The sequence below is a fragment of the Carettochelys insculpta genome, chromosome 17 (assembly GCF_033958435.1).
Source record: "Carettochelys insculpta isolate YL-2023 chromosome 17, ASM3395843v1, whole genome shotgun sequence".
Classification (NCBI taxonomy): Eukaryota; Metazoa; Chordata; order Testudines; family Carettochelyidae; genus Carettochelys; species Carettochelys insculpta.
The window spans coordinates 31,610,639-31,629,578 of record NC_134153.1 but is presented as its reverse complement, the minus strand read 5'-3'; the positions used below and the strand labels follow the sequence as shown (position 1 = coordinate 31,629,578).

Genomic DNA, 18,940 nt, shown 5'->3' with positions numbered 1-18,940 from the left:
CCTGCCCCTGCTGGTTCAGGAGACACCTGGGGTTCTGCCAGAGGTAGGGGAAGAGCAGTAGGCCTGAGCCAGTTTGCTCTTAGTGGGGCTCAGCAGGAACAGCTGGTGGGAGGGTGCCAGCTGTCTGTGACGGAGCATGCTGTGTCTGGCTGTCTTGGAGAGGGCAAATGAGTGATGCTGCTGTGCAGGACAGGGCACTAGCCTTTGGAAATTCCCTCCCACCCCCTTGTGGGATCCTGGTGTTAGCCTCCATTCAGCCAGCTGATTCCTGGACGTGTCTGGGTTTGCAGGCAGGGAGAGCCCTAGGGACTGTTACTCTAAATACTAGGACTGTCTCTTCCCAGGAGGCTGGGGAGGGACCTCTTCCCACCCAGCCAGGGGCTGTGACACAGGCAAGTCCCTTAGCTGCTGTGCTGTGCTGTGGCAGCGTGAGGAGCTGAAGAGAGAGTTCGCAGCCCCCATGGCCTGCAATGGGGAAAGAGGGGAGCATGATTATCATTAGAATCTCACAGTGCTTGGGTTCTGGGGCAGCCTGCTCATGCCTCCTTTCCCCAGCCTGGCGTCTAGCCCAGCCCAGCCCCTCCACCTGGCACCCAGTGGAGGGAAAGCACTGAGGGGAGGGTGGAGATTGGGAGAGGAGGCAGTTAGAAGGAGGGAAGCTGGAGCAGCAGGGCAGAGAGCTGTGGGACCAGGCCCAGCCAGCAGTGAAGAGGGGCCAACACCCATCAGCCCTGCTCTGCGCTGTCCATGATCATCCTGCCAGGGAGGACTCTGCTCAGCTGGGGTCCCTGTTCGCCCAGCAGGCAGGGATGCCTGCAGAACCCCACCCTGTCTTGTGCTGTCCCTGCAAATCACAGCTCTGACCAGCAGCCACTTCTCACCCAAGACAGGCTTCACTCCCTGTCCCACAGCCTCTGTGCCTGGGTGGGAGCTGACAATGCGAATGCCACTTGTTTGGCTTGACTCCACAAAGGCTGCACCTTGTGGTATGTTGAGACGCTTTAGCTATGTCTACACTACAAGACAACATCGAGTTTAAGGCATTTAGCCTGCTTTTGCCAAGTGCCTGTCTTCACTGTAAATTCCATTAGCTCGATTTATGGTGCACTAAAATGGACATAATATCAATATCCCAACATCGTCATGACCTGAGTTGTGCAGCGTTCCGTTCAATTCTAAAATTCCAAATGAAGGTAGTGAGGAAGCACCATGTCTTTACATCAAATCCGTAAGCCTCCAGAGATGTCCTGTATGTGCTCCACAATGCCCCACAGTTCTCCGCTCTGGCCTCTTGCATCTCCACTGCTCTCAGGTCTCCCTCAGCAGACACAATTTTTGGGGGCTGGAAATAGTCAGGGGTCTTTTATCCACCTGGGGGAAGTCTCCCTCGGCGGTCACGATTTTGGGGGCTGGCTGCAGTTGGGGGTTGTTTAGCCATTGGCAGAAGTCTCCCTCACTGGACATGATTTTCGGATGTTTGGTTAACATGGCAGGGGAATGAGGGAAATGAAATGTGGGAAGATGTTGTCAGATACCCACACCCACGGGGTGTTTTTTACCCATGCTACACCAGTGAAAATAGCCAGAGTGCTCCACGGCGCAGGGAACGGTAGGATAGGTTCCCACAATACACTGCTGCAACAGTCGATTTTGGTGATGTGTGTGGAAGCCATAAATCGATTTTGTGGGGAGCCTGTGGGAAAGTGAGGATGCTCAAAATCGAATTCATACAACCCAGTGTTAATAAATCGATTTTAGCTCGCAGTTTAGATGAAACCTAACTGTTAGCAGGACTTGGGGCAGCAGCCCTCTGCTCTCCCCAGTATCTGCATTAGCCATGCTGTGCTCTCCCTCTGTGGCTTTAGATCGATGCTGCTAGGCCTGCTTTTCTCCAGGTTACTCCACCTGTGTGCCAAATCCCTGGGAAATGGGTTTTATGTTCCATGGGATTGTCCAGAATTCCCACGGCCTGTCCAGTGGAGCCTGGTGATAAAAGACCTGAGTGACATCACTGCCCCCTGCCCTTGTTGATACTCCCTCAGCCTGGTGCAGCGTCCCCTGCACCCTACTCTGAACTACCCCTGTATCACCCAGCCTGCTCTCACCTTTGGCATCTCTGAGCCAGACAGGAGTGATCTGTCCATCTCCCAACGAGTGGGGCTTGCTGTTTCCCTAGAGGCCCTAGCCTGGCTAGGGTGGGCGCAGCTCCAGCAGGGGCAGCTGACAGGCAGACAGCATGACAGAGTTTGAGCCGTTCTACCAATCAGGGTCTGCCTGGCCAGACAGCCCTGGATAATGTGCTTTGCTGTCCTGCTATGTTTTCCAGAACTGCTGCCTGCAGGAGAGCTCAGCCAGAGGCTAGTGTCCTTTCCGGCTTGTTTGTTCTGCTCCTGCCTCCACCACAGCAACCCCCAAAACTTCATAGAATCATATGTACTTCTTGCACCATGAGTCCATTCTTCTGCAAGATCTACCTTCTCTCTTCTGGAGGACTCTGAAACAGCACTAAACCACAAGGGCTCTGTGCTCCTCCTTGGGGCTTGCAGAGACACCCCATCCTGGCAGACCTTTCCTTGATACCAGGAGTTTTATGGGCTGTTGCCCACTGTAGAGCAGGATAGCTGGGCCCCAGAACAAGGTGCAGGCCCAGTTCACTCTGGGTCTGGCTCTGCTCTCTCTGTGCTGACAGAGGCCCCAGCTACTCCCTCTTTTTGGTGGCTCCCTGGAGTGCTGGACCCTTAAGCAGTAGCTGTGCTCTGCAGTGTTCTGGGTTGCTCTCCATCTTAAGGTGGAGCATGTGTTGTAGGTCAGTGGTTCCTCCCGAACAGTGAGTCCCCTGTAGCGCTCCAGAACAATGCAGGAGTGTTAACATTTGCAGGGGCCAGTGTGGGGGACTGTCCGCGCTGTGGCGTGAGAGTGGCTTTCTCCAGTTAGAGCGTGAGAAGCTCCCACTGCTTCACAGGGGTTGCTTGCAAACCCTGCAGATCTCAAGATATTGCCCATGCTGAGACAGGCAGGAGCTCATCAGTGACAGTGCCAGGCCAAGCGTAGTTGGAGAGCTATTGACAGGCAGCATGCAGGGATTGGGAGCAGCTGGGTGTGGGGGGGCTGGTTGGATTCTTTCCACACCTGTTCCCACCAGGTGGGCAGATGCTCCCCTCTCAGATTTGAATGGCCTGTGTCTTATTGTTCCTGCAGGACTCTGGGAATTTGAATGAAGATGTCGAGAAACAGGACAGCAGTGTGGCAGGTGAGGTTATGCCTTCTGGACAGCTTGTTCTGTGTGTGTGGCACATCGCGGAGGGTCCTGCCCAGAGCTGGGGTTGCTAGGTGCGGCAGTAACAGAAGGTAGTAGGAAGGCATCTCTGCAGCTCTCCAGCAAGGAAAATATGTTTTTTAACAGCTGGCAAGTGCTTCTCTGGGGTGCAGGGCACAGCTGGGGAGTTCTGAGTAACAACAGTGGGCATCTGAACTGTACCTTCTGGAAGCACTGATCAAATCCAGCCCTAGGGAAGGAATTACCCCCATTGCAGGAGGCAGCAAGTAGGGCCTGGGTAGTTCAGTGGGGGAGCTGAGACTGGAGTGTGAGCACCCTGGCCCCCATTTCCAGAGCACCAGCTCACCCTACTGCATGGTCTCCAACTGGAATTAGCTGTATGTTAAATGAGTCTGTTCTTCCAGTGCTTGCTCATATCAATTCCAATTAGGTGTGTGCACGTTGCATGCACAGGCGTCGTAAAGCTTTACCTGAGTGGCTACTTGACAAGTTGGCTGTGGAGCCCCCTGAGGTGGGGCCAGTACGGCACTCTATAGCCGTGTCTACACATGCACGCTACTTTGAAGTAGCGGCACTAACTTCAAAATAGTGCCCGTCACGGCTACACGTTGGGCGCTATTTCGATGTTAACATCGCCGTTAGGCGGCGAGACGTTGAAGCCGCTAACCCCATGAGGGGATGGGAATAGCGCCCTACTTCGAAGTTGAACGTCGAAGTAGGGCACGTGTAGACGATCTGCGTCCCGCAACGTCAAAATAGCGGGGTCCGCCATGGTGGCCATCAGCTGAGGGGTTGAGAGATGCTCTCTCCAGCCCCTGCGGGGCTCTGTGGTCACCGTGTGCAGCAGCCCTTAGCCCAGGGCTTCTGGCTGCTGCTGCTGCCGCTGGGGTTCCATGCTGCATGCACAGGGTCTGCAACCAGTTGTCGGCTCTGTCGATCTTGTGTTGTTTAGTGCAACTGTGTCTGGGAGGGGCCCTTTAAGGGAGCGGCTTGCTGTTGAGTCCGCCCTGTGACGCTGTCTGCAGCTGTGCCTGGCACCCTTATTTCGATGTGTGCTACTTTGGCGTGTAGACGTTCCCTCGCAGCGCCTATTTCAATGTGGTGCTGCGCAACATCGATGTTGAACGTCGACGTTGCCAGCCCTGGAGGACGTGTAGATGTTATTCATTGAAATAAGCTATTCGATGTAGGCTTCACGTGTAGACGTAGCTTATATGTGACAGAGCTTACTACCTCTCAGTTCCTTCTTACTGACTTTGAGAGTAGTTGGAACTGTGGTTCTCTTGCTTCACAAGTGCACCACGGGTCCCTAGTGCTTCCATGGATAGCTGTTAGTTCTTTAACATTCTTAGTAGCTAGAAGTTAGTGTAGTTTAGTCCAGGTAGTTAGTATCGAGTGCATGGGAATTTCCCCTGCTCCACCCACATCTCCTCTGGGATTTAGGGTGTGCCCAAATCTCAGGGGATCAAGCCATGCAGTTCCTGCACTAAGCCTGTACTGCTAGTGACACCCCTCGCTTACATCTTCAGTGTCTGGCGGAGACTCACAAGTTAGACAAGTGCCAGATCTGCACGTCGCTCAAACCATGAACCAGCTACAAGTGAGACTTTTGTCTCAAACAGCTCCTAATGGAGTCAGGCCTTCAGACCCAGCAAGACTTGGCACCTCATACATTGTTCCACAATGGCCCTCCAGTGGTCTCGGCATTGGCACAGGTAAAGGACTTGATATGGTAGTCAGTGGCCTGGGTCCTCTTTTTGGGTATCACTCTGTGCCACAGTGCTTGGCTCCAGCTGTTAGGTCTTCTGCCAGAAGTCCAGTAAACCATCCAGGACCTCCCGTTCAATGGCATGGGCTTCACAGAGCACACTAACTCCCACCTTCATAGCCTCTAGGACTCCAGGAACACCACGCAGTCCTTGTGCATGCACAGCTGGCAACTCGGTGGAAGACTTTCAAGGTGCAGTCGTCCTGAAGACTCTTCCTGCCTTGAGCCTGGCCAGACCCAATGGCAGATGAGGTCCTCCTTGGGCCCACAGCAGGCCTTTTAAAGTTGCAGTCAAGCACAGAGTACCAACCACTATGGTCTCTCCCTGTCATTTCTGAACCCTCTGTCCCACTTTCACTGGATATGGGCCAGTATTACTTCAGACCACTGGGTCCTCTGCATGGTGGAGGTGGGATATTCTATCCCATTGTGTTCTCACCCGCCCTGCCTTCTCCCCTGCCGATCCCTCTTTAGAGACCCTTCTTATGAGCAACTTCTCCTGCAGGAGGTGCAAGTGCTCCTGGACCTGGGTGTAGTGGAGGAGGTTCCTCAGGAGTTCAGAGCCAGGGGTTTCTATTCCCACTATTTCCTTACCCCAAAATGAAGGGAGGATTCCAGCCCGTTCTGGATCTAAGAGAACTCAACAGGTTCATTAAGAAGTGGAATCTTGGACAGTTGACTGAAGAGGAGTATAAATATACAACTGGAAAATGCCAGGCAGTAATCAAGAAAGTGAAAGCATAATTGGAACTGCAGCTGGCAAGGGAAGTGACTAGTAACAAGAAGGGTTTCTACAGGCATGTTAACAATAACAGGGTTATCAGGGAAGGTGTGGGGCCATTACTGGATGAGGGAGGTAACCTAGTGACAGATGATGTAGGAAAAGCTGAAGTACTCAATGCTTTTTTTGCCTCAGTCGTCACGCGCAAGGACAGCTCCCACACTATGGTGCTAGACAATGCAGTGTGAGAAGGTGGAGGGCAGCCCTCAGTGGGGAAGAAATGAGTTAAGAGCTGCCTAGATAAACTAAATGTACACAGAACCATGGGGTCTGGATTTAATGCACCCAAGGATACTGAGGGAATTGGCAGATGTCATTGCTGAGTCTTTAGCTATTATCTTTGAAGACTCTTGGAGATTGGAAGAGATCCCAGATGACTGGAAAAAGGCAAATGGAGTGCCCATCTTTAAAAAAGGAAAGAAGGACAATCCAGGGAACTACAGACCGGTCGGCCTTACCTCAATCCCTGGGAAAATAATGGAAGGAATCTCAAGGAATCCATTTTGGAGCACTTGGAAGCTGGGGCTGTGTGGTGGGCAGGGTGCCACAAGTGGTCAGTCAAGCCAGACATGATCCGTGCTACATTCCAGAGGTGGGGGTTTCCCAAGATCAACCGCTTTGCAACCACAGACACCAGGAAATGCCCTGAGTTTTGCTCCTTTGGGAAGCTCAGCCGAGGATCCCAGGCAGATGCCTTCGTGGTATCGTGGTCAGGCGGCCTGTTGTATTCATTCTCTCTGGTTCACAAGGTGCTCCTCGCCAGCTGCAATGACAGGGTGGACATCATTCTTGTGAGCCCAGCATGGGCTCATCAGCACTGGTACTGCACGCTGTTGGAGCTGTTTGTTCAACCGCTTGTCCCACAGCCACTCCTGGTGGACCTCCTCATGCAGCACCATGGTCGCCTCCTCCACCTGGACCTTCCTTCTCTTCATCTGATGGCCTGGAAGTTTTATGGCTGAACCTAGCAGAGCAGACCTGCTCAGATCAGGTCCAACATGTCCTTCTCAGCAGCTGCACGCCTTCCACCAGACTCACATACATGGGTAAATGGAAGCAATTCACGTACTGGTGCTCCCAGTGCCACCTCAAGCCCACATCTGCCTCCTTGCCAGATGTGCTAGAATACCTCATGTCTCTAAAAGAGCAAGGTCTCATTCCTCAAGATCTGCCTAGCTGTCATATCAGCATCCCACCCTGGGAAAGCAGGTCACTCCAGGTTTGCAAGCCCCCGGTCAGGCACTTCCCCAAGGGCCCAGATAAACTTCACTCCTGGCCAAGCATCCTGTTCCTACATGTGGTCTCAACCTGGTCCTCATGGGACTACGCTTCAAACCCATGGCCATGTGCTCCCTCCCATATCTCTCCTGGAAAGTGGCCTTTCTGGTATCCTATCCGATCACCTCAGTCCAGCGCATCTTAGAGCTCTGGCCCTTCATGTCTGATACCTCCATACGCATTATTTCGTAAGGTCAAGGGTCAGCTCAGACCACACCTGGCATTCCTCCAGAAGGTGTTATCAGCCAGCTTCCATACCAGCCAGGATATTTTCCTTCCAGTCTTGTACCTGAAAGCCCACAAGAGCTTACAGGAGCACCAGCTGCATCTCCTCAACATCAGAAGGGACTTCACCGTCTACATTGAGCACACCAAGCCCTGTCAGGGTTGGCACAGCTGTTCATAGTAATGGCGGAACACATGAAGAGGCTGCCTGTGTCATCGCAGCATATTTCCTCCTAGATCATGTCCTGTTTCAGGTCATGTTATGCTGTAGCCAGGGCTCCTCTGCCATCTTTCACGGTGCACTCAACTCGGGGAAAAGCCTCTACACCTGTCTTTCTGGCTCCTGACTCTCTCCAGGAGATCTGCAGAGCGGTGACATGGTCTTCTGTTCAGACCTTCACAGTGTTGTGTGCCATTGTGCAGCAGTCCTGGCAGGATGTAGCATTCCACACAGTGGTGCTCCAATCAGCAGCTCATTGATTCCAACACCTCCTCCAGGGTAGGGATTGTGAATTACCTAATTGGAATGGAGATGAGCAAGCACTTGAAGGAGACAAAACAGTTACTTGGGGGAGAAACAAGGGGCGCATCTTGTCCTTAATTTGAAATGGTAGGAGTTCAGATTGTACTTGGATAAAATGGGCAGTCATGTATCACTTTAAAGATCACTTCGGTTCTGGGTCCTGTTCTGTTCAACATATTTATCAGTGACCTGGATGAGGGGTTGGATTGCACCCTCAGCCAGTTTGCAGATGACACTAAGCTAGGGGGAAGACGTAGATACGCTGGAGAGTAGGGACAGAGTCCAGAGTGACTTAGACAAATTGGAAGACTGGGCTGCAAGAAATCTGATGAGGTTCAATAAGGACAACTTGTGGGCCGGAAGAATCCCAGGCATTGTTACAGGCTCGGGTCCAACTGGCTCAGTAGTAGTTCTGCAGAAAAGGACCTGGGAGTTGTAGTGGACGAGAGAAGCTGGACATGAGTTAACAGTGTGCCATTGTAGCCAAGAAGGCTAATGGCATATTAGGTTGCATCAAGAGGAGCGTTGCCAGTAGATCCAGAGAAGTGGCTATTCCTCTTTATTCGGCTTTTGTGGGGCCGAATCTGGAGTACTGTGTCCAGTTCTGGGCCCCCAGTTGTAGGAAGGATGTGGATACACTGGAGAGGGTCCAGTGGAGGGTGACCAAAATAATTAGGGGGCTGGAGCATACGACCTATGAAGAAAGGTTGAGGGAATTGGGACTGTTTAGTCTGCAGAAGAGAAGACTGAGGGAGGACTTGATAACAGCCTTCAACTTACTGAAGGGAGGTTGCAAAGAGGCTGGAGAGAGGCTGTTCACAGTGGTCATAGATGGCAGAACACGGAACAATGGTCTCAAGTTGTGGTTGGGAAGGTCCAGGTTGAACATTAGGAAAAACTTTTTCACTAGGAGGGTGGTGAAGTATTGGAATGGTCTACCCAGGGGAGTAGTGGAGTCTCCATCCCTGGAGGTGTTTAAGTCTCAGCTCCACAAAGCCCTGGCGGGGCTGATCTGATGGGTTTGGTCCTGCTTAGAGCAGGGGGCTGGACTCAATGGCTTCTTAGGTCTCTTCCAGCTCTGTTGTTGTATGATTCTATGAAAGACTAACAAAATAATTTACTAGGTGAGGAGCTTTCATGGCATCTGGAAATTCTGCTAAAATGGCTACTCATCATGGGCAAGAATGTTGTGGGAACAGTTTTCACTGTTGTTCTTGTAGAGGTGTTGTTCACATCTGTTCCATACACTCCCACCTCCCCTTCGGTCAAGAGGAGCTATCAAGAGGGAACTGAAGGGCTGTGTGGTGGGAAGGGTGCCACTCCCTGGGGCTCCACAGCTGACCTGATGGGTAGCAGCTGGGGTTAAGCTTTCCAACTGTCGTGCACACGGTGCACGCACACCTGATTGGAATCAATGTGAGCAACTTATCTCAGGGAACAGCAGGTGAAAAGGCGAGTGATCATTTTATCCCAGTAGACTGACCAGTTACTGTTACAAATAGAGACCAGAATCCCCCCCTTGTTCCTTCCCCAAAAGGCAAAGCTCCTGTTGTGCCCAGAGTGCTGTCCCTTGCCCCGCTTGGCGGTAGGTATGCATTTGGCACAGGTGTGAGAGGTAAGCCAGCAGACATTGTGGGGCCACAGTGCTGGGAGATGGAGCCTTTTCCCCTCCGGGTCCAGTCAGACCAAGCCTGGTGGTGCCTGGAAGGTAGGAACATGGCCCAGTTATTCCGTAGCGTGTGTGAATAGAGTAAGGTGGTTCTCAATCAAATGCCTGATGGACAGGGGTCCTGCAGCCAGTGCTGGCAGCTCCCTTGTGGAGGGGAGGAGTGCTGAATGAGCCATTGGACATGCTGTCCTGTCCCAGGAGAGCTGGGCATGCTTCAGAACAGTGTGGAGCCAGTTAACATTCCAGCCCCTTTCCCAGGCACTGGGCTGAGCCTGAAGGAAGCTCAAACCAAGCTGAGCTGTGATGCGAAGGTCAAGAAGGAAGGCCTTGTGGATGGTAATCAGACAGCCTCTGGCATCCTCCACTGCTGTCCTAGAGAATGGAGGCATACAGGGCCTGACCTGATCCCCGGCCTCCCCAGGGCTGTGAGGGCAGTGTGTGTGGGGTGATGAGGAGGGAGTGGGGGGCAGAGCTGTTTAATGAAAGTACCCCCACCTCCAGGCCTGCCTCTGGCAGTGCATGTCAAGTATTAATGTCCTTGCTGATGCTTGAAGCCCAGGATGGCTCCAACTCAGACAGATCCTGCTGGCCTGTCTCGTCCGCCCTCACAGCCAGACTGCGACGGCTCGTCACAATCTACCAGCGATGCAACCGCAAGGAGCTGCCCCCCCGAGCCGAGATGCTGGTGCCCAGTAATCATGGCTATTGGCTGCCCGAGGAGATGTTCAGGAGAGCTGCTGAGATGGACCCGGCGAACAAGGAAATGCAGAAAAGGTAACAAGGGAGCAGCTGAGCACACCACACTCCTTGTCAAGAATCACTGGCCCCCTGTGTTTTACCATCTCTTCCTAAGGTGGCCAAGACAGTCTGGCTCCACATCTCAGGCACACACATTGCTCCTGTGCCCAGAAGCACCTACACTTCCCCGTCTGGGAATCATGCTTGGGGTAGCACCCATGGGGCAGGTCCATACCCCAAGCAGGCCCCAGCATTGGCCAGGTCTGGATCTCATTCCAAGTAGCCTCCTTCAGTAGCAGTTACAGTTAACAGCTGTTGGAAACGAGAAATGAGGGGCATTTCTAGTAGCCTGGGACACACTGTTGGGCCATCTAGTTGGGCATCCTGTTGCCTGCCCCATGCTGCCAGGGTACATTCTAGCCCCCATGTGAGCAATGCCATGTGTGAGGGGCTGTGAATCTTTCCTGCCCCTCCACCTGGACTCAAAAGCATGAGGTTGGATTATCATCCTCACAGCCTGAGCCTGTGTTGTTAGCACGTCCAGTACCCAGGAGTTACCCATTGCTTTTTAAATTCTACAACGCTGTCTGTCTCTGTGCCACCAGCTGGCACAACAGGAGGCACAGGGTCACTGGGGACTGGAGCATTTTCTTGCACTGGGTCTAAATATGCTGCTGTTTAATTTCACCAGGCGAGCCTCTTGTTCACCTTTGACAGGAAAACAGAAAAAGCTGGGAGTGGGGAACAGTAAAAACCATCATGCCATAAAGTTACACACCCTCAGTGGTGTGAGCATTGGCCTGTTAAACCCAGGGTTGTGAGCTCAGTCCTTGAAGGGGCCATTTAGGGATCGGGGAGGGGAAAGGGTATGGTGCTTGGTCCTGCCAAGAGAGCAGGGGACTGGACTCAATGACCTCCAGAGGTCGCTTCCAGCTCTGTGAGATGTGTATCTCCATAACTAATCAAATCCCTTTGCTCTCATGCTGCTTAGACAGAAACATGGGTCTGGAGTGCCGCAGAACAGCACCCGTCCAGGCTCCAGCCTCAGTCCTGCAAGAGGGCAGCTGTCATTTTCAGCAAGGTAGGGCTGCCCTTGCAAACATGCACTCATCCCTCAGACACCCTCATGGACAGGCTAATGATATAGATTTCTCCTGCAGGACCTTCTATCCTTTCTCCTCTGTCTCCTGGCTGGAACTGTGAGCCTAAGTGGAGTTTCTTCAGCTGGTGTCTCTCATCAGCACCAGACACGGTGAGAAAGCACAAGGCCATAAATAAATCTCATCAATGTGTGCATCTCTCCCTGCCCTGCAGATGGACAAGAAGGGAGCAGGCAGATTTCTACCGCACTGTCTCCTCCTTTGGGGTTATCTATGACCAGGAGAAGAAGGCCTTTGACTGGACCCAGTTCCGAGCCATTTCCCGCTTGGAGAAGAAGACGGATGAGAGCCTGGAGAAGTACTTCTACAGCTTTGTAGCTATGTGCAGGAATGTGTGTCGCCTTCCCCTCTGGAAAGAGGATGGTGAGTGGAGGGGACGCTGCCAGCATGCGGGACAATGGTGGGGAGACCCTATTGGATTAGGAGTGCCCGGGGAAGGGCTGGAGCTGGCACCTTCTCTGAGAGAACGAAAACCAAGGAGGACTGCAGTTCTAGCAACCTGACTATCTATTTGCCAAGTGGCTGCCTGTTATGTGACCCTTCATTCCTGCTCAAACAGTAGGTACTTCCCAGGGCCATAGACTCCAGCTGGGGAGATTCCCTTCCAGATATAATCGTAATGTTGGAAGAGACCTCAGGAGGTCATTGAATCTGGACATCTGCTTAAAGCAGGACCAGTCCCAACCATATCGTTCCAGCCAGGCCTTTGTCAAGCTGGAACTTAAAACCTCTAGGGATGGAGATTCCACCACCTCTCAAGGTAACCCTTAGCACTGCTTCACCGCCCTCCTGGGCTGTGTCTATACTTGCATTCCTCTTTCAAAAGCAGCATGCAAATGAGGGAAATGGAAAATGCAAGTGAGGTGCAGATTTGCATATCTGATGCCTCATTTGCATATTCTTTTGAAAGAAGAAAAGCAGTGTAGACGTGGCTCTTTTGAAAGTAAACCGCATCTTTGAAAGAACCCTTCTTCCCATAAAAAAAGGGAAGAAGGGCTCTTTCGAAGGTGGAGTTTACTTTCAGAAGAGCCGCATCTACACTGCTTTTCTTCTTTCCAATGAACATGCAAATAATGCACCAGATATGCAAATCTGCACCTCACTTGCATTTTCAATTTCCTTCATTTGCATGCTTCTTTTGAAAGAGGACTGCAAGTGTCGACACAGCCCCAGTGAAATAATTTTTCCTAATATACAACCTAAATCTTTCCCCGCTGCAACTTGAGACCATTGCTCCTTGTTCTTTCACCTGTCTACACTGAGAACAGCTTCTCTTCATCCTCTTTGGAACCCCCATCAGGTAATTGAAGGCTGCTATCAAATGCTCCTTCACTACTCTCTTCTGAAGACTAATAAACCCAAATCCCTAGGCCATATGTCATGTGTTCCAGTCCCCTAATCATTTTTGTTACCCTGTGCTGGACTCTGTCCAATGCATCCACATCCTTTCTGGTCACTGGGGGCCAAGATTTAGACGGAATACTCCAGATGTGGCCTCACCATGGGGTTGATACTGGGACCTCTAGTTCCGTAACCTTCCCTTACAATATGGAGACCAACTTGAACTCCATACAAACAAAGTCTCTTCTGTCCTCTGTGGAACACAAATATGGCATGTCCATCACATCACAACAGCTGATCTCACTATCTGTACAATCTTCCTTCTGAGACACTCCTCAGATGTATTTGTTGCATCCTGAAGCCTGAAGGAGAGAAGAGAGGGTAGAAAAAAAAAAACACGTCTGTCAGGCTCCGTGAGGCAAACTCACAGGCAAAGGCCTTCTGTTGGCTGCTCACTCAGTTCTCTCTGGCTGCCTTTTTGTAAGGGTGCTGGCTGGAAGCAGGTGCCTGGCTCAAAGCCTTGCCACAAATCCAATCAGCCCCTTAAGATCCATGTGGAACAAAGCACTTCCAATTTGCACTTTTCAAACAGACAAACACATAGTCAAATAGCCCCTGCAACTAGCCCTGGACAAACAAATGGTCACAGACAGGCACTCAGATAAGCATGGAGATGGATCTAATACATCAAAGATGCTGAGAATTGGCTGATGGGATTGCAGAGTCATTGGCCATTAACTTTGAAAACTTGTGGTAGTTGGGCAATGTCCCGAATGGTTAGAAAAAGGCAAATGTGCCCATCTCTTAGAAGGGGAAGGAGAAGGATCTGGGGAAGTACAGATTGGCAGCCTTGTCTCAGTCCCTGGAAAAATGGGGCAGGTCTTCAAGATACTATTTTGAAGCAGCTGGAGGAGAGGAGGGTGATCAGGAACAGTTGAACATGGAATTACCAATGGCAGGTCATGCACAACCAATATAATTACTTTCTATAATGAGATAACTGGCTCTGTAGACATAGGGAAAGTGGTGGATCTGAAATACTGGAACTTTAGCAAAGCTTTTGATATGATCTCCCACAGTATTTTTGCCAGCAACTTGAAGAAGTATGTCTTGGATTAATGGATTGTAAGGTGGATGTAAAGCTGGGTAGATCTGCAGGCCCAGTGGGTAGTGATCAGTTTTTTTAATGTCTGGTTGGCAGCTGGTATCAAGTAAAGTGTCCAAGGCATCAGTCCTGGAGCTTAGTTTGTTCAACATCTTAACTAATGATCTGGATGATGGGATGGATTGCACCCTCAGCAAGTTTGCAGATGACGCTAAATTGCGAGGAGTGGTAGACACACCAGAGGGTAGGGATAGGATCGGGAGTGACCTAAACCAACTGGAAGATTGGGCTAAAGGAAGCCTGATGAGGTTTAACAAGGATAAATACAGAGTCCTGCACTGAGGGCAGAAGAATTCCATGCACTACTACAGCCTAGGGACTGACTGGTTAAGCAGCAGTTCTGCAGAAAAAGACCTGTTGATTAGAGTGCATGAGAAACTGGATATGAGTCAACAGTGTGCCCTTGTTGCCAAGAAGGCTAACAGCACATTGGGCTGCATTAGTAGGAGCGCTGGCAGCAGATGGAGGGAAATGGTTATTCCCTTCTGTTCTGCACTGATGAGGCCATATCTGGAGTATTGTGTCTAGTTTTGAGCCACCACTACAGAAAAGATGTGGACAAACTGAGGAGAGTCCAGTGGAGGGCAACAAAAATGATTAGGGGGCTGGAGCACATGGCTTATGAAGTTGAGAGAACTGTGCTTATTTAGTCTGCAGAAAAAAAGAGTGGGGGAGAATTTGATAACCAGCTTTCAACTACCTTAAGGAGCATTCTAAAGAAGATGGAGCCAGGCTATTCTCACTGGTGGCAGATGACAGAACAAGGAGCCATGGTCTCAAGTTTCAGTGGGAGAGTTTGAGTTTAGATAGTAGAAAAAACTATTTCACTAGGAGAGTGTTGAAGCACTGGAACTGGTTACCTAGGGAAATGGAGGAACCTTTATTCTCAGAGGTTTTTAAGGCCCAGCTTGACAAAGCCCTGGCTGGAATGATTTGGTTGAGGTTGGTCCTGCTTTAAGAAGAGGGTTGGAATTAATGACCTCCTGAGGGCTCTTCCAGACTCAGTCTATGATTCTAGACACTCAGCCTGCATTGCCAGATTACCATATGTCACGGAAAAGTCAGAGATAGAAAAACCACTGAAAGGGGATTACTGAACATACAATGATTTACTTTCAAACACAGAAACATTTCCATCCCCAAGCAGTCCCTGGCTTGCCTGCCCCCAGCAAAGTTTCTTAGAGTTATTAATCCTTGGGAAATGTCCTGTCTAATCCAGTTTATCAGCATGAGTGTTGTAAGCAAGACAGGAGAAGTAATTCTTCCTCTCCACTCCATGCTGGTCAGACCTCCTTTGGAGCACTGTATCCAGTTCTATGTACCACACTTTGGGGAAAAAGTGGACAAATTGGAGAAGGTCAACAAATATGATTAAAGATCTAGAAAAGGTGACAACTGAGGGAAGATTGAAAAGTTGAGGGTTTTTTGTTTGGTGAAGACTGATGTGGGGGGCTTAACAGTCATCAGATATGTAACACGTGGTTTTAAATTGGAGGGTGATGAATTGATTTCCTTATACACTGACAAGACATGAAGCAATGGGCTTAAATTGCAGCAAGGAAAATTTAGGTTAGAAAACTTACTGTCAGTGTTAAGCACTGGAACAGTTGCCCAGGGAGGTTGTATGGAATCTCCATTGCTGGAGGTTTTTAACAGCAGGCTAGACAAACCCCTTCTGAGGATGGTCTAGAGCAGAGGTGAGCAGACCTTTTATATCAGGCTCCCCACCCATCTGAGGTCATCCAAACTGATGGAAATTTCAGTTATATTCATATGAAAAAAACGCTGTTTTGGTCTGTGTAAAAAAAATAAGTCTGTAGAATATAAAAACGTCATTAATTGGCATATAAATGTGAATACAAGTGCATAAAAACAGTAAAATTTCAACATGTTTAATGAGATAAATGAGCCTGAGACCCAGCAGCTGACTATGCTGCATCCCCCTTACAAATTTCATGTCTCCCCCACTTTGCTCACCTCTAGTCTAGGAGATGGGACTCTAGTGGTCCCTTCATTCCTGTGATTCTGTGCATGATGGGATCACTGCTCTGAAACACTCATACATATTTTAAGAAACCCACGTGGTGCATCAGTTGCCAGGTACCTCGCAAGGTGCCACTAAGAGCCTGTTCTGGTGCTGCTTGCCGAGTCAAGGCAGCACAGACTGGAGTTGATGGGAGCGCTCTGCAATACCCACTGGTGAATGGCTGCCTTCGGAGCAGAGGTGAAGGTGAGAAAGTATTTTCCATTCTGATTGGTTAGAGTGGAACTTAAGAAACCAGAGACTCTGGCCAGTTAAGTTACATGAGACTCCAGAGTCAGTACCCTCAGATCAAGAACTTCATTTTGCTTCTGGTTCCTCTCTAAATGACTCTTGAACTAAGGAGACCCAAGCTAGACCACAGCTCTACTGGTCGCTAAATTGCTGCTTCTCCACAGTGCAATCTGCAGTAGAGACCACACTGACTGGTAACCATAATAAACTTACCAGGCTTCTCTTGCTTTCTTACCTGACAGCTCTTCTCATATCTGTGAATGTCAGCCAAGCAACAACCTGCAATGTACAGCACAGTAACAAGGTTTGACCATAAGACTCTTCTGTGTTCTATCTAGTTAGTAATGGGATTTCTGCCTCTCTTCTCACTGCAGGTCCACCTGATCCCAGCATCTATGTTGAGCCAATCACAGAGGAACGTGCTGCAAGAACACTGTACCGGATTGAACTTCTACGGAAGGTCCGGGAGCAAGTGCTCAAGTACCCACAGCTCCATGAGCGGCTCAAGCTGTGCAGGCCCAGCCTATATCTTCCTGTCTGGTGGGAGTGTGGCAAGCATGATCGGGACCTGCTGCTCGGCACAGCAAAGCATGGGCTGAACCGCACCGACTACTACATTATGAACGATCCCGAGCTGTCATTTTTGGATGCGTACAGAAACTATGCTCAGCACAAAAGAGCAGGTGTCCCAGGCCCAGAGAACCTATGCTGCCTCCATCAGATGAACTCCAAACTCTACAGCTCCCCTTCCTACTGTCAGATGGAAAGGACCTGTGAGCCCCTGGAAAGTGAAGCTGAGAGCCAGATTAAGCTCGAAAACCTGGAGGATGCCCTGTCCCGGGTGGAGGACAGCCCTCAGGACACAAGCTGTGACACATTCCTGTCAACAGTGCGGGACATCATTTCCATGAACTGTGATGAAAGCTCCTTGCCAGACTCTCTGATGTGCATGATGTATGAGGAAAAGGCATGCCCCAGTGAGCACAGCTCTCTCACCCAGGACAGCCCCAGCTGCACACATGTCAGCAACAGTGCAGCCAAATTTGCTGAGGGAAAACTAGAGGGGGATGAGGACCCATCCAGCTGTGAGGCTGAGGCCATCAGAGAGACCTCTTTCCTGGAGACCTTGCAGATAAGCTGTGATCAAATGGACAGTCCCAGTGAAGGTGGGGAGCCTTGGCCCTCAGCCTCAGCCAGCCAGTCCTCCAGGAGTGTCCCCACTGAGACTGGTGATGCCTTGGAGCAGGCCAGCCCAGAGCCCAGGTTACCTGAGCTCACCAGTGCAGAGGGTGTGATCAGCCTAGGCCTGTATGGGCCCAGTCTTCATAACCTGGAGATAAAAATTCCCCCAGAGCAGAGGTTTGTGGACCTGTTACATAAGAAGGGCTTGGAGGATAAATCAGTGCCAAGTCAGAGCCACAGTGAGGAGGAAGAGGAGGAGGAGGAGGAGAGATCTGAAATGGCAGCAGATGCTCTAGAAGGATTGAGGGTCACCCCAAACGCCAGGATTGATGGGGATCCCAAAGCTAATATGCCAGCAGAGGAGGAACCTGGTTTTAGCCTTCCCACTTCCCAAATAAATTGCCTCGGAATGAATGGTGAGGCAGAGGCTTCAGGACAGGGGGCATCGCAATGTAACAGTGGGGAAGGGGATGGGGAGCCCGACCACGACAGCCCTGCAGAGCACTCCCCCCAATCTCCCAGGCCAGCTGCAACCCCTCAGCCGGAGCTCCCAAAGGCTGTGCCCACCAGCAGGGGAAGGGAGTGCTGGGAAGCTGGCTCAGCTGCACAGATGGGTGGCAATGTGGCTTGGCACCTGGAAGGGCACAAGCTGCAGCTGGAAGATGACGAGTGTGAGAACAAAGATGAGGAAGAGAAGGAGTGCACCAGCCAGAGCCAAGGTATGGCACTGAGTGTCCATGCATCCTGGGCATCTAGCCTGTGTCAGCCTGCAGCCTCAGGAGGCAGCTGTGCCTGCCTCATGGTTGGGGCGTGTGCCTTTCTAACCAGTCATATTCTTGCTGAGGTGAGAGGAGCAAACAGACTGCACTTGGGCTTCCAGGAGGCCTTCAGTGTGTGTGTCATTCTGCTCTCCCTGTCCCCGCCAGGGCTGGCAACTGCCCTGTTGCAGCAGGGCAAGGAAAGCCCCCCTAAGTCCACCTCCCAAGACTGGGCAGTGACCTGTGCTGTGGGGTCTCATTCTGCCCTCCTTGCTTCCTACCCAGGACTGCGTGGCTCACAGTGGGCCGGTCTGTGTCTTCCCACCAGTATGGCTAGCCTTGGCCTTTAGTTGGGTCATTGTTCAATGGCTTTCGGCTAAGCTGTTTCCTTGAGGTTGTGTAACAAACTCCTGCTGGCCTCCCCAGCCCCTGACCTTGACCTCCCAAAACGCTGCAGGGTCCAGGGCCCTCCTAGCCACTGCTGACTAGCTGCTCAGCCTCCTTGCAGCCAAAGCATTCACTTTTGAAAAGAAAAATAGTCCCTAATGATGGTTTGAGAGTGGGGTGCTGGTGGTGTCAACCAGGTGGTGGGCTCTGGGGTGACATGGCACCTGCTGTTTGTCACTTTGCCTAGATTGTCCAGAGAAGTACATGGCAGAGAAGAGCAAGAGCTTGCCCTGTGCCCAGCCTACAGATGTGGAAGAGCTGCAGGACATCCGGGCGCCCACCATCGCCCAGCTGCTGCAGGAGAAGACACTCTACTCCTTCTCGGAGTGGCCTAAGGTGGCTTCAGAATCAGT

The 18,940-nt window shown here is 51.1% G+C and overlaps 1 protein-coding gene across 12 annotated transcripts in view; it reads left to right on the top strand.

Moving 5' to 3' along the window:
- Positions 1-18,940, top strand: part of CHD6 (chromodomain helicase DNA binding protein 6) — a 209,956-nt gene that overhangs the window by 173,613 nt on the left and 17,403 nt on the right. For 11 of the 12 annotated variants that reach the window (XR_012647850.1, XM_075011571.1, XM_075011575.1 and 8 more), the window contains 5 exons: positions 3,199-3,250; positions 10,076-10,295; positions 11,574-11,782; positions 16,575-18,101; positions 18,775-18,923. Coding sequence is in view for 11 of the 12 variants with exons in the window: in XM_075011571.1 (XP_074867672.1) it covers positions 3,199-3,250; positions 10,076-10,295; positions 11,574-11,782; positions 16,575-18,101; positions 18,775-18,923 (2,157 nt within the window). In the remaining variant the exon portion in view is untranslated. The remainder of the gene's footprint in view (positions 1-3,198; positions 3,251-10,075; positions 10,296-11,573; positions 11,783-16,574; positions 18,102-18,774; positions 18,924-18,940) is intronic. The other variant, XM_075011572.1, reaches the window with a different exon arrangement.